The sequence below is a fragment of the Procambarus clarkii genome, chromosome 36 (genome assembly GCF_040958095.1).
Source record: "Procambarus clarkii isolate CNS0578487 chromosome 36, FALCON_Pclarkii_2.0, whole genome shotgun sequence".
Classification (NCBI taxonomy): Eukaryota; Metazoa; Arthropoda; class Malacostraca; order Decapoda; family Cambaridae; genus Procambarus; species Procambarus clarkii.
Genome location: NC_091185.1, coordinates 17,420,477 through 17,435,267, shown reverse-complemented (window position 1 = coordinate 17,435,267; position 14,791 = coordinate 17,420,477). Strand labels below are relative to the sequence as shown.

The window sequence follows — 14,791 nt, the reverse complement described above, 5'->3', positions numbered from 1 at the left end:
TGTCTTGTGTTGATGGAATTAATACCCTATTAATACCACCTCACCCCATCCACCCCACTCAAATGTAGATATAAACAAATCGGAGATGTGTAAGTTCTATTCAGTTGTGTATGCGTTAACTAAAGTCTTTGAAAATGTAATAAGTTTTACGAAATGCGCTCAAGTGTCGCGTCAGACTAGAATAAAAATTTCCACCCACAAAGTTCCACAAAGGAACACAATGCGAACAAGCCTGAATGGTCCCCAGGACAATATGCAACTGAAAACTCACACCCCAGAAGTGAACTCGAACCCATACTCCCAGGTGCCACGCAACTGGTATGTACAAGACGCCCTTAATCCACTTGACCATCACGACCGGACATAATGAGGTGATAGCCGAGGCTATTTGAACCACCCCACCGCCGGCACTCGGATAGTAATCTTGGGCATAGCATTTTACCAAATCACCTCATTCTTTGGGGCACACGTGAGGAACACAAATGCGAACAAGCCTGAATGGTCCCCAGGACAATATGCACCTGAAAACTCACACCCCAGAAGTGACTCGAACCCATACTCCCAGGTGCCACGCAACTGGTATGTACAAGACGCCTTAATCCACTTGACATCACGACCGGACATAATGAGGTGATAGCCGAGGCTATTTGAACCACCCCACCGCCGGCACTCGGATAGTAATCTTGGGCATAGCATTTTACCAAATCACCTCATTCTTTGGGGCACACGTGAGGAACACAAATGCGAACAAGCCTGAATGGTCCCCAGGACAATATGCAACTGAAAACTCACACCCCAGAAGTGACTCGAACCCATACTCCCAGCAGCCACGCAACTGGTATGTACAAGACGCCTTAATCCACTTGACCATCACGACCGGACATAATGAGGTGATAGCCGAGGCTATTTGAACCACCCCACCGCCGGCACTCGAGATAGTAATCTTGGGCATAGCATTTTACCAAATCACCTCATTCTTTGGGGCACACGTGAGGAACACAAATGCGAACAAGCCTGAATGGTCCCCAGGACAATATGCAACTGAAAACTCACACCCCAGAAGTGACTCGAACCCATACTCCCAGGAGCCACGCAACTGGTATGTACCAGACCCCTTAATCCACTTGACCATCACGACCAGGCATAATGAGGTGATAGCCGAGGCTATTTGAACCACCCCACCGCCGGCACTCGGATATATATATATATATATATATATATATATATATATATATATATATATATATATATATATATATATATATATATATATATATATATATATATATATATATTATATAATATATATATATATATATATATATTAAATTGAAATTATATTGCATTAAATATTTGTAATTAAATTTAAACATAAATAATTGATATGTTAACAGAAATTATCAAGAAAGAAGTGGAAGTATTGATGGAGGTTGTGAGTAGCAGTGTGAGTGTTATGTCTCTCCCACAACCTGGACACAACATTCGTGGACACCAGTCTGGAAACACCACCTGCCAGAGAGACAGGTATTTACCATTCTCGTTGTCATCTCTACATGCATTCTAAAGTTCATTCAAAAACTCTTTTTAATTTACTCTAATCATACACTTGATTATTTGTTTTAATTTTTTATAAAAAAAAAATATTCTTTCTTGATAGATATAAAATTAAGAATCTTTCAGCATTCATTACATAGGAAACTGTTTTATTTTTCACCTTGGCAAAACGAAGATACAAAATCAGAATAACAATATCCATTCATTCAACCTACACAATCATATTTTTTCTGTGAATAATGCCTGTTGTTATTGATATTATTATATATAAGTGTTTTTTCACTGAGTTCTTTGGAAATGTATACTATAAATTATATTGAACTAAAATATGATTGAATTAGGTTGCAATAAATGTTAAATCAGATTTAAAAGTAGCTTTTGCAAGAAATATCTATGAGAACTGCACTTTATTCAACAATAAAAACATAAACCCTTATCCCAACATCATGGTACATATAGAGGTCCTTTTCACCATAATATATAAATGGTTTATTTATGCATTATTATTTCGGTGAGGCTTAACAAAAATAACCTAAACAGACGCTAACCATCCACGTTTGTGTGTTCGGCAGAAATTCCCATCGAGTTATCCAAAATGCCACTAAACCATTTCTACTGGCACATGTTGTAGTTAGGAATGTTGAAATAAGCTAGTACGTATATCATGAAAAGCACTAAGTCATGAAGACTATAGAGCATCCTATGTTCTGATGAATAGGCATAAGAACCTAAGTATTGGGATAAAAACCTACACATGTATACTTGTGAAATTTATATAAGGAATTTACACCAAGTCTTTCGCACTTTCCCGAGTGATTTGTCTATGTCTGAGTATGTGATTAGGACGAAACATACATCACAACGTCTAATCTCAATCTCAACATACATCTCAACGTGATTAGACGTTCAGATGTAAGTCTCGTCCTAATCGCACACTCAGACCTTGATAAAGCACTCAGGGAAGTGCGAAAGACTTGGTGTAAATTCCTTACATCAAGTCTGTCAGGGAGGAAGCATGACTGTCAGAGAGACAGTCAAGGATTAAGCATGAATGTCAGAGATACAGCCAAAGAGGAAGTATGACTGTCAGAGAGACAGCCAAGAAGGAAGCATGAATGTCAGAGAGAGACAGTCAAGGAGGAAGTATGATTGTCAGAGATACAGGCAAGGAGGAAGCATGACTGTCAGAGAAACAGTCAAGGAGGAAGCATGACTGTCAGAGATACAGCCAAGGAGGAAGCATGATTGTCAGAGAGACAGTCAAGGAGGAAGCATGATTGTCAGAGAGACAGTCAAGGAGGAAGCATGACTGTCAGAGAGACAGTCAATTAGGAAGCATGACTGTCAGGGATACAGGCAAGGAGGAAGCATGACTGTCAGAGATACAGTCAAGGAGGAAGCATGATTGTCAGAGAGATAGTCAAGGTGGAAGCATGACTGTCCGAGAGACAGTCAAGGAGGAAGCATGACTGTCAGAGAGAGACAGTCAAGGAGGAAGCATGACTGTCAGATATACAGTCAATTAGGAAGCATGACTCAGAGAGACAGTCAAGGAGGAAGCATGACTGTCAGAGAGACAGTCAAGGAGGAAGCATGACTGTCAGGGATACAGGCAAGGAGGAAGCATGACTGTCAGAGATACAGTCAAGGAGGAAGCATGATTGTCAGAGAGACAGTCAAGGAGGAAGCATGACTGTCAGAGAGACAGTCAATTAGGAAGCATGACTGTCAGTGATACAGGCAAGGAGGAAGCATGACTGTCAGAGATACAGTCAAGGAGGAAGCATGATTGTCAGAGAGACAGTCAAGGAGGAAGCATGACTGTCCGAGAGACAGTCAAGGAGGAAGCATGACTGTCAGAGAGAGGACAGTCAAGGAGGAAGCATGACTGTCAGATATACAGTCCAATTAGGAAGCATGGCTCTCAGAGAGACAGTCAAGGAGGAAGCATGACTGTCAGAGAGACAGTCAAGGAGGAAGCATGACTGTCAGAGAGAGACAGTCAAGGAGGAAGCATGACTGTCAGATATACAGTCAATTAGGAAGCATGACTCTCAGAGAGACAGTCAAGGAGGAAGCATCACTGTCAGAGAGACAGTCAAGGAGGAAGCATGACTGTCAGGGATACAGGCAAGGAGGAAGCATGACTGTCAGAGATACAGTCAAGGAGGAAGCATGATTGTCAGAGAGACAGTCAAGGAGGAAGCATGACTGTCAGAGAGACAGTCAATTAGGAAGCATGACTGTCAGTGATACAGGCAAGGAAGAAGCATGACTGTCAGAGATACAGTCAAGGAGGAAGCATGATTGTCAGAGAGACAGTCAGGAGGAAGCATGACTGTCCGAGAGACAGTCAAGGAGGAAGCATGACTGTCAGAGAGAGACAGTCAAGGAGGAAGCATGACTGTCAGATATACAGTCAATTAGGAAGCATGGCTCTCAGAGAGACAGTCAAGGAGGAAGCATGACTGTCAGAGAGACAGTCAAGGAGGAAGCTCGAAACTGTGAACGCCAAGAAATCCGGACTCCACCTGCTAAAGATTATTAGGGAATATAAACCTGGCTGCGCGTACGGAAATGTCAAGACACATAAGCCTGGAAACCCACTTCGGCCAATCATCAGCCAGATACCCACACCCACGTACAGACTGGCGAAGCGACTCAACGGCCTGCTGACTCCTTATGTACCTTGCGCCTTCAGCCTAAAGTCTCCAAAGGAATTTGTTGACTTACTGCAGGGAACACGGGCCACAGGGATAAAAGCCTCGTTGGACGTAGAATCACTGTTTACCAACGTACCTGTGGATGAAACAATCGGGATGATAGCGGACAGAGTGTATCGTGATCCGGCCTGTACTCCTCTTGACATTCCAGAAAACATTCTAAGGAAACTACTCCAAACTTGTACTAAAGAGGCACCCTTCTTGAGCCCGGATGGGCACATGTATAAGCAAGTAGATGGGGTAGCCATGGGTTCTCCCCTAGGTGTCCTGTTTGTGAACTTCTACATGGGTACCATCGAGCAAAAGATCTTAGTCGACATGAACTTGAAACCGGCCATATACTGCAGGTATGACAGGTATTGACGACATTTTTACACAGGTACCTGATGTCAGACATCTGCAGGAGCTGAAGGAGGCATTTTAGTGGAAGTCTGTGTTGCGTTTCACTTACGAGATGGAGAAGGATGAGAAGCTGCCCTTTCTAGATGTAACAGTCATGGAAAGGAGCTGAGGTTTCCACACTGCAGTCTACACTAAGGAAAGAAACATAGGAATGTGCCTAAATGCCAACAGTGACTGCCCAGACAGGTATTAGAGGAGTGTTGTTAACGCTTATGTCGACCGTGCTCTCAACCACAGCTCAGGATGGAAGCAAGTCGATGAAGAACTCTGTAGGGTAAGGCAGGTCCTAGTCAACAACGGCTTCTCCAATGGTTTCGTTGAAGACATCATAAGAAGGAAGGTGAAACGCCATGCAACCTCTGAAGGCACAACTAACACAACACCTTTGCTCCCTATTAGACTATTTTACAGGAACTTCTTTTCCACAGCTCATAAAACGGAGGAAAGGGTCCTGAAAGATAATGTTAATAGAAACGTTATCCCTACAGAAAAAAAATCAGAAGATACAACTGACGATTTACTATAAAGCCAAAAAAACGGCCAGCCTACTCATGAGAAACTCTCCAGACACAAAGCAGAACGCTTTAAAAGAGACTAACGTCGTCTATGCCTTCAAATGCCCACTTGGGGACTGTAAGCCTCAAAGAACTCAGTGTATAGGGAAGACAACAACATCTCTTTCCAGGCGATTAACGATGCATAAGCAACAGGGCTTAATTAAGGAACATATAATCTCTTCCCACAACCAGACTATCACCAGAGAAATCTTAGCAAACATCACAGAAATCATCGATAGATACAGCGATAGTAGGCAGCTTGACATCTGCGAGGCACTACACATCAAGAAGTCAACACCAGCAATCAACAGCCGCTCCAATATAGAAGCATCAAGAAATATGGGCCAATAGGCCCTCTGCAGTTACTTCCATTCTTACCATCATTTTACCCAATTAATACCCATTGTTTCGTGTTCTGTCCTGTGTCGAATGTTTTGTTCACCCCATCCAAAACTATTGTAACATATCATCTCACCCCACAATGCGGGTATAAAATAAAATGAAAGCTGTTTAAATCATAGCATAGTAAGAACTCTGTTTAGTGTTTGCAGGTTATAGTTGTGTGTGTGTAAACTAATAGTCTTTGAAAATGTAATAAGTTATTACGAAACGCGTTCATGTGTCGCGTCAGACTAGAAATAAAAATGAATTTTGGAGAATTGATTTTTCCATTACCATCAACAGTGAAAAGAAACATAAGAAATATTGAGAAAATTCGTGTTAGAATTATTAATCTTACTTTTTCGGTCATATTTAATAATATATTTCTACAGGAAAGACTGCTATCAAAATATATATATATATATATATATATATATATATATATATATATATATATATATATATATATATATATATATATATATATATATATATATATGTCGTACCTAGTAGCCAGAACGCACTTGTCAGCCTACTATGCAAGGCCCGATTTGCCTAATAAGCCAAGTTTTACTGAATTAATATATTTTCTCAAATTTTTTTCTTATGAAATGATAAAGCTACCCATTTCATTATGTATGAGGTCAATTTTTTTTTATTGGAGTTAAAATTAACGTAGATATATGACCGAACCTAACCAACCCTACCTAACCTAACCTAACATATCTTTATAGGTTAGGTTAGGTTAGGTAGCCGAAAAAGTTAGGTTAGGTAGGTTAGGTAGTCGAAAAAACATTAATTCATGAAAACTTGGCTTATTAGGCAAATCGGGCCTTGCATAATAGGCTGAGAAGTGCGTTCTGGCTACTAGGTACGACATATATAGATATATATATATATATATATATATATATATATATATATATATATATATATATATATATATATGTCGTACCTAGTAGCCAGAACGCACTTCTCAGCCTACTATGCAAGGCCCGATTTGCCTAATAAGCCAAGTTTTCATGAATTAATGGTTTTTCGACTATCTAACCTACGTAACCTAACCTAACCTAACTTTTTCGGCTACCTAACCAAACCTAACCTATAAAGATAGGTTAGGTTAGGTTAGGTAGGGTTGGTTAGGTTCGGTCATATATCTACGTTAATTTTAACTCCAATAAAAAAAATTGACCTCATACATAATGAAATGGGTTGATTTATCACTTCATAAGAAAAAAATTAGAGAAAATATATTAATTCTGGAAAACTTGGCTTATTAGGCAAATCGGGCCTTGAATAGTAGGCCAAAAAGTGAGTTTTGGCTACTAGGTACGACATATGTCTATATATATATATATATATATATATATATATATATATATATATATATATATATATATATATATATATATATATATGTCGTACCTAGTAGCCAGAACTCACTTCTCAGCCTACTATGCAAGGCCCGATTTGCCTAATAAGCCAAGTTTTCATGAATTAATTGCTTTTCGACTACCTAACCTACCTAACCTAACCTAACCTTACTTTTTCGGCTACCTAACCTAACCTAACCTATAAAGATAGGTTAGGTTAGGTTAGGTAGGGTTGGTTAGGTTCGGTCATATATCTACGTTAATTTTAACTCCAATAAAAAAAATTGACCTCTTACATAATGAAATGGGTTGCTTTATCATTTCATAAGAAAAAAATTAGAGAAAATATATTAATTCATGAAAACTTGGCTTATTAGGCAAATCGGGCCTTGCATTGTAGGCTGAAAAGTGAGTTCTGGCTACTAGGTACGACATATATATATATATATATATATATATATATATATATATATATATGTCGTACCTAGTAGCCAGAACTCACTTCTCAGCCTACTATTCAAGGCCCGATTTGCCTAATAAGCCAAGTTTTCCTGAATTAATATATTTACTATAATTTACTATATAAAAAGGGTTGCTTTATCATTTCATAAGAAAAAAATTATAGTAAATATATTAATTCAGGAAAACTTGGCTTATTAGGCAAATCGGGCCTTGAATAGTAGGCTGAGAAGTGAGTTCTGGCTACTAGGTACGACATATGTCTATATATATATATATATATATATATATATATATATATATATATATATATATATATATATATATATATATATATATGTCGTACCTAGTAGCCAGAACTCACTTCTCAGCCTACTATTCAAGGCCCGATTTGCCTAATAAGCCAAGTTTTCCTGAATTAATATATTTACTATAATTTTTTTCTTATGAAATGATAAAGCAACCCTTTTCACTATGTATGAGGTCAATTTTTTTTTATTGGAGTTAAAATTAACGTAGATATATGACCGAACCTAACCAACCCTACCTAACCTAACCTAACCTATATATATAGGTAAGGTTAGGTTAGGTAGCCAAAAAAGCTAGGTTAGGTTAGGTTAGGTAGGTTAGGTAGACGAAAAAACATTAATTCATGAAAACTTGGCTTATTAGGCAAATCGGGCCTTGCATAGTAGGCTGAGAAGTGAGTTATGGCTACTAGGTACGACATATATATATATATATATATATATATATATATATATATATATATATATATATATATATATATATATATATATATATATATGTCGTACCTAGTAGCCAGAACGCACTTTTTGGACTACTATGCAAGGCCCAATTTGCCTAATAAGCCAAGTTTTCCAGAATTAATATATTTCCTCAAATTTTTTTCTTATGAAATGATAAAGCTACCCATTTCATTATGTATGAGGTAAATTTTTTTTATTGGAGTTAAAATTAACGTAGATATATGACCGAACCTAACCAACCCTACCTAACCTAACCTAACCTATCTCTATAGGTTAGGTTAGGTTAGGTAGCCGAAAAAGTTAGGTTAGGTTAGGTTAGGTAGGTTAGGTAGTCGAAAAACAATTAATTCATGAAAACTTGGCTTATTAGGCAAATTGGGCCTTGCATAGTAGGCTGAGAAGTGCGTTCTGGCTACTAGGTACGACATATATAAATATATATATATATATATATATATATATATATATATATATATATATATATATATATATATATATATATATATATAACTTTTTAACACTCAACCCACCAGGAGACTCGAACCCTGGCCCACAGAGTGGCAGGTACACACTGTATCCATTGCACCATACTTCAAAGCCATAAGAGAGGTAGGAATTCTGGGGTATTTAACCCACAGAATTCCATTCTCTCCCAGGCAATGAGATGATGAAGGACCTCTGGTGTTCTTTAATCGAGCCCTGTTATGTGGGAAAACTCGGTGTAAATGCTCAATGCACAGACTTGCCTATATAACTCGCAAGCTGAAGTTTATAACTTTTTAACACTCAACCCACCAGGAGACTCGAACCCTGGCCCACAGAGTGGCAGGTACACACTGTATCCATTGCACCATACTTCAAAGCCATAAGAGAGGTAGGAATTCTGGGGTATTTAACCCACAGAATTCCATTCTCTCCCAGGCAATGAGATGATGAAGGACCTCTGGTGTTCTTTAATCGAGCCCTGTTATGTGGGAAAACTCGGTGTAAATGCTCAATGCAGTTTTCCCACATAACAGGGCTCGATTAAAGAACACCAGAGGTCTTTCATCATCTCATTGCCTGGGAGAGAATGGAATTCTGTGGGTTAAATACCCCAGAATTCCTACCTCTCTTATGGCTTTGAAGTATGGTGCAATGGATACAGTGTGTACCTGCCACTCTGTGGGCCAGGGTTCGAGTCTCCTGGTGGGTTGAGTGTTAAAAAGTTATAAACTTCAGCTTGCGAGTTATATAGGCAAGTCTGTATATATATATATGTCGTACCTAATAGCCAGAACGCACTTCTCAGCCTACTATTCAAGGCCCGATTTGCCTAATAAGCCAAGTTTTCATGAATTAATGTTTTTTCGTCTACCTAACCTACCTAACCTAGCTTTTTTTGGCTACCTAACCTAACCTTACCTATAAATATAGGTTAGGTTAGGTTAGGTAGGGTTGGTTAGGTTCGGTCATATATCTACGTTAATTTTAACTCCAATAAAAAAAAATTGACCTCATACATAGAGAAAAGGGTTGCTTTATCATTTCGTAAGAAAAAAATTATAGTAAATATATTAATTCAGGAAAACTTGGCTTATTAGGCAAATCGGGCCTTGAATAGTAGGCTGAAAAGTGAGTTCTGGCTACTAGGTACGACATATATATATATATATATATATATATATATATATATATATATATATATATATATATATATGTCGTACCTAGTAGCCAGAACTCACTTTTTGGCGTACTATTCAAGGCCCGATTTGCCTAATAAGCCAAGTTTTCCTGAATTAATATATTTTTTCTAATTTTTTTCTTATGAAATGATAAAGCTACCCATTTCATTATGTATGAGGTCAATTTTTTTTTATTGTAGTTAAAATTAACGTAGATATATGACCGAACCTAACCAACCCTACCTAACCTAACCTAACCTATCTTCATAGGTTAGGTTGGGTTAGGTTGCCGAAAAAGGTAGGTTAGGTTAGGTTAGGTAGGTTAGGTAGTCTAAAAAACATTAATTCATGAAAACTTGGCTTATTAGGTAAATCGGGCCTTGCATAGTAGGCTGAGAAGTGCGTTTTGGCTATTAGGTACGACATATATATATATATATATATATATATATATATATATATATATATATATATATGTCGTACCTAGTAGCCAGAACGCACTTCTCAGCCTACTATGCAAGGCCCGATTTGCCTAATGAGCCAAGTTTTCCTGAATTATTATATTTTCTCTAATTTTTTTATTATGAAATGATAAAGCTACCCATTTCATTATGTATGAGGTCAATTTTCTTTATTGGAGTTAAAATTAACGTAGATATATGACCGAACCTAACCAACCCTACCTAACCTAACCTAACGTATCTTTATAGGTTAGGTTAGGTTAGGTAGCCGAAAAAGTTAGGTTAGGTTAGGTTAGGTAGGTTAGGTAGCCGAAAAACAATTAATTCATGAAAACTTGGCTTATTAGGCAAATCGGGCCTTGCATAGTAGGCTGAGAAGTGCGTTCTGGCTACTAGGTACGACATATATATATATATATATATGTCGTACCTAGTAGCCAGAACGCACTTCTCAGCCTACTATGCAAGGCCCAATTTGCCTAATAAGCCAAGTTTTCATGAATTAATTGTTTTTCGACTACCTAACCTACCTAACCTAACCTAACCTAACTTTTTCGGCTACCTAACCTAACCTAACCTATAAAGATAGGTTAGGTTAGGTTAGGTAGGGTTGGTTAGGTTCGGTCATATATCTACGTTAATTTTAACTCCAATAAAAAAAAATTGACCTCATACATAATGAAATGGATAGCTTTATCATTTCATAAGAAAAAAAATTGAGAAAATATATTAATTCAGGAAAACTTGGCTTATTAGGCAAATCGGGCCTTGCATAGTAGACCGAGAAGTGCATTCTGGCTATTAGGTACGACATATATATATATATATATATATATATATATATATATGTCGTACCTAGTAGCCAGAACTCACTTCTCAGCCTACTATTCAAGGCCCGATTTGCCTAATAAGCCAAGTTTTCCTGAATTAATATATTTACTATAATTTTTTTCTTATGAAATGATAAAGCAACCCTTTTCACTATGTATGAGGTCAATTTTTTTTTATTGGAGTTAAAATTAACGTAGATATATGACCGAACCTAACCAACCCTACCTAACCTAACCTAACCTATATATATAGGTAAGGTTAGGTTAGGTAGCCAAAAAAGCTAGGTTAGGTTAGGTTAGGTAGGTTAGGTAGACGAAAAAACATTAATTCATGAAAACTTGGCTTATTAGGCAAATCGGGCCTTGCATAGTAGGCTGAGAAGTGAGTTATGGCTACTAGGTACGACATATATATATATATATATATATATATATATATATATATATATATATATATATATATAATAAGCCTAATAAGCCAAGTTTTCATGAATTAATTGTTTTTCGACTACCTAACCTACCTAACCTAACCTAACCTAACTTTTTCGGCTACCTAACCTAACCTAACCTATAGAGATAGGTTAGGTTAGGTTAGGTAGGGTTGGTTAGGTTCGGTCATATATCTACGTTAATTTTAACTCCAATAAAAAAAAAATTACCTCATACATAATGAAATAGGTAGCTTTATCATTTCATAAGAAAAAAATTTGAGGAAATATATTAATTCAGGAAACCTGGCTTATTAGGCAAATTGGGCCTTGCATAGTACTCCAAAAAGTGCGTTCTGGCTACTAGGTACGACATATATATATATATATATATATATATATATATATATATATATATATATATATATATATATATATATATATATATATATATTTTTATATATATATATATGTATATATATATATATATATATATATATATATATATATATATATATATATATATATATATATATATATATATATATATATATATATATATATATATATATATATATATGTCGTACCTAGTAGCCAGAACTCACTTCTCAGCCTACTATGCGAGGCCCGATTTGCCTAATAAGCCAAGTTTTACTGAATTAATATATTTTCTCTAATTTTTTTCTTATGAAATGATAAAGCTACCCATTTCATTATGTATGAGGTTAATTTTTTTTTATTGGAGTTAAAATTAACGTAGATATATGACCGAACCTAACCAACCCTACCTAACCTAACCTAACCTATCTTTATAGGTTAGGTTAGGTTAGGTAGCCGAAAAAGTTAGGTTAGGTTAGGTTAGGTAGGTTAGGTAGCCGAAAAACAATTAATTCATGAAAACTTGGCTTATTAGGCAAATCGGGCCTTGCATAGTAGGCTGAGAAGTGCGTTCTGGCTACTAGGTACGACATATATATATATATATATATATATATATATATATATATATATATATATATATATATATATATATATATATATATATATATATGTCGTACCTAGTAGCCAGAACGCACTTCTCAGCCTACTATGCAAGGCCCAATTTGCCTAATAAGCCAAGTTTTCATGAATTAATTGCTTTTCGACTATCTAACCTACCTAACCTTACCTAACCTAACTTTTTCGGCCACCTAACCTAACCTAACCTATAAAGATAGGTTAGGTTAGGTTAGGTAGGGTTGGTTAGGTTCGGTCATATATCTACGTTAATTTTAACTCCAATAAAAAAAAATTGACCTCATACATAATGAAATGGGTAGCTTTATCATTTCATGAGAAAAAAATTAGAGAAAATATATTAATTCAGGAAAACTTGGCTTATTAGGCAAATTGGGCCTTGCATAGTAGGCTGACAAGTGCGTTCTGGCTACTAGGTACGACATATATATATATATATATGTCGTACCTAGTAGCCAGAACTCACTTTTTGGCCTACTATTCAAGGCCCGATTTGCCTAATAAGCCAAGTTTTCCTGAATTAATATATTTTTTCTAATTTTTTTCTTATGAAATGATAAAGCTACCCATTTCATTATGTATGAGGTCAATTTTTTTTTATTAGAGTTAAAATTAACGTAGATATATGACCGAACCTATCCAACCCTACCTAACCTAACCTAACCTATCTTTATAGGTTAGGTTTGGTTAGGTAGCCGAAAAAGTTAGGTTAGGTTAGGTTAGGTAGGTTAGGTAGTCGAAAAACAATTAATTCATGAAAACTTGTCTTATTAGGCAAATCGGGCCTTGAATAGTAGGCCAAAAAGTGAGTTCTGGCTACTAGGTACGACATATATATATATATATATATATATATATATATATAATAAGCCTAATAAGCCAAGTTTTCATGAATTAATTGTTTTTCGACTACCTAACCTACCTAACCTAACCTAACTTTTTCGGCTACCTAACCTAACCTAACCTATAGAGATAGGTTAGGTTAGGTTAGGTAGGGTTGGTTAGGTTCGGTCATATATCTACGTTAATTTTAACTCCAATAAAAAAAAAATTACCTCATACATAATGAAATAGGTAGCTTTATCATTTCATAAGAAAAAAATTTGAGGAAATATATTAATTCAGGAAACCTGGCTTATTAGGCAAATTGGGCCTTGCATAGTACTCCAAAAAGTGCGTTCTGGCTACTAGGTACGACATATATATATATATATATATATATATATATATATATATATATATATATATATATATATATATATATATATATATATATATATATATATATATGTCGTACCTAGTAGCCAGAACGCACTTTTTGGAGTACTATGCAAGGCCCAATTTGCCTAATAAGCCAGGTTAAATTTTCTGGTTTAGGGCTTCTATCCCTCTAACTATTTTCTTAGCATCAGGGCTTAATTGAAATAGGAGTTCTCCAAAACTCATTTTCGTACTTTTAAGGTGAAGAAAAGAAGTGATTTACTATAGAGTGTATTACACTTATTTGTATAATTTGCACGACGTTTCGAACCTCCATGGTTCATTCTCAAGTGAACAGATCTTACAATACTAGTTGATTTTATACCCGCATTAGGTCAGGTGATAATACAATGAAGGTGAAAACATGGGGGGATACATAAGGGATAAACATAGGGGCTGCAGAAGGCTTATTGGCCCATACGAGGCATCTCCTATCTAAACACAAAGATTAATCCAGTGTAATTGGCCTGTTATGTTGGACATTGTCTTCTATGTTGGCATCGATATGTTCTTGTCTTATCCTTACTCTCATGGTGGGTAGAGTAAATAGTTCCGTGATTTGGGTGTTCATGGTAGGTCGCTCTATTCTTATGTGAATTGCCTCAAGAATTTTTAATCATCTTGAATCTTGGGTTTTGTCTATTATGCAAGTATTCTTGTTCAACATTTCTCTTGTTAGAGTAATGTCATGGGCTTGAATAGTAGGCTTAGAAGTGCGTTCTGGCTACTAGGTACGACATATATATATATATATATATATATATATATATATATATATATATATATATATATATATATATATATATATATATATATATATATATATATATATGTCGTACCTATAGCCAGAACGCACTTCTCAGCCTACTATGCATGGCCTGATTTGCCTAATAAGCCAAGTTTTCATGAATT

At 36.0% G+C, this 14,791-nt stretch overlaps 1 protein-coding gene across 1 annotated transcript in view; it reads left to right on the top strand.

The window, feature by feature from the left end:
- Window positions 1-1,398: 1,398 nt before the first annotated feature.
- Window positions 1,399-14,791, top strand: part of LOC123756153 (techylectin-5B) — a 106,332-nt gene continuing 92,939 nt past the window's right edge. Inside the window, exon 1 of the mRNA XM_069336567.1 lies at window positions 1,399-1,524. Within this exon, the coding sequence (XP_069192668.1) occupies window positions 1,424-1,524 (101 nt within the window). The 5' untranslated portion in view covers window positions 1,399-1,423. The remainder of the gene's footprint in view (window positions 1,525-14,791) is intronic.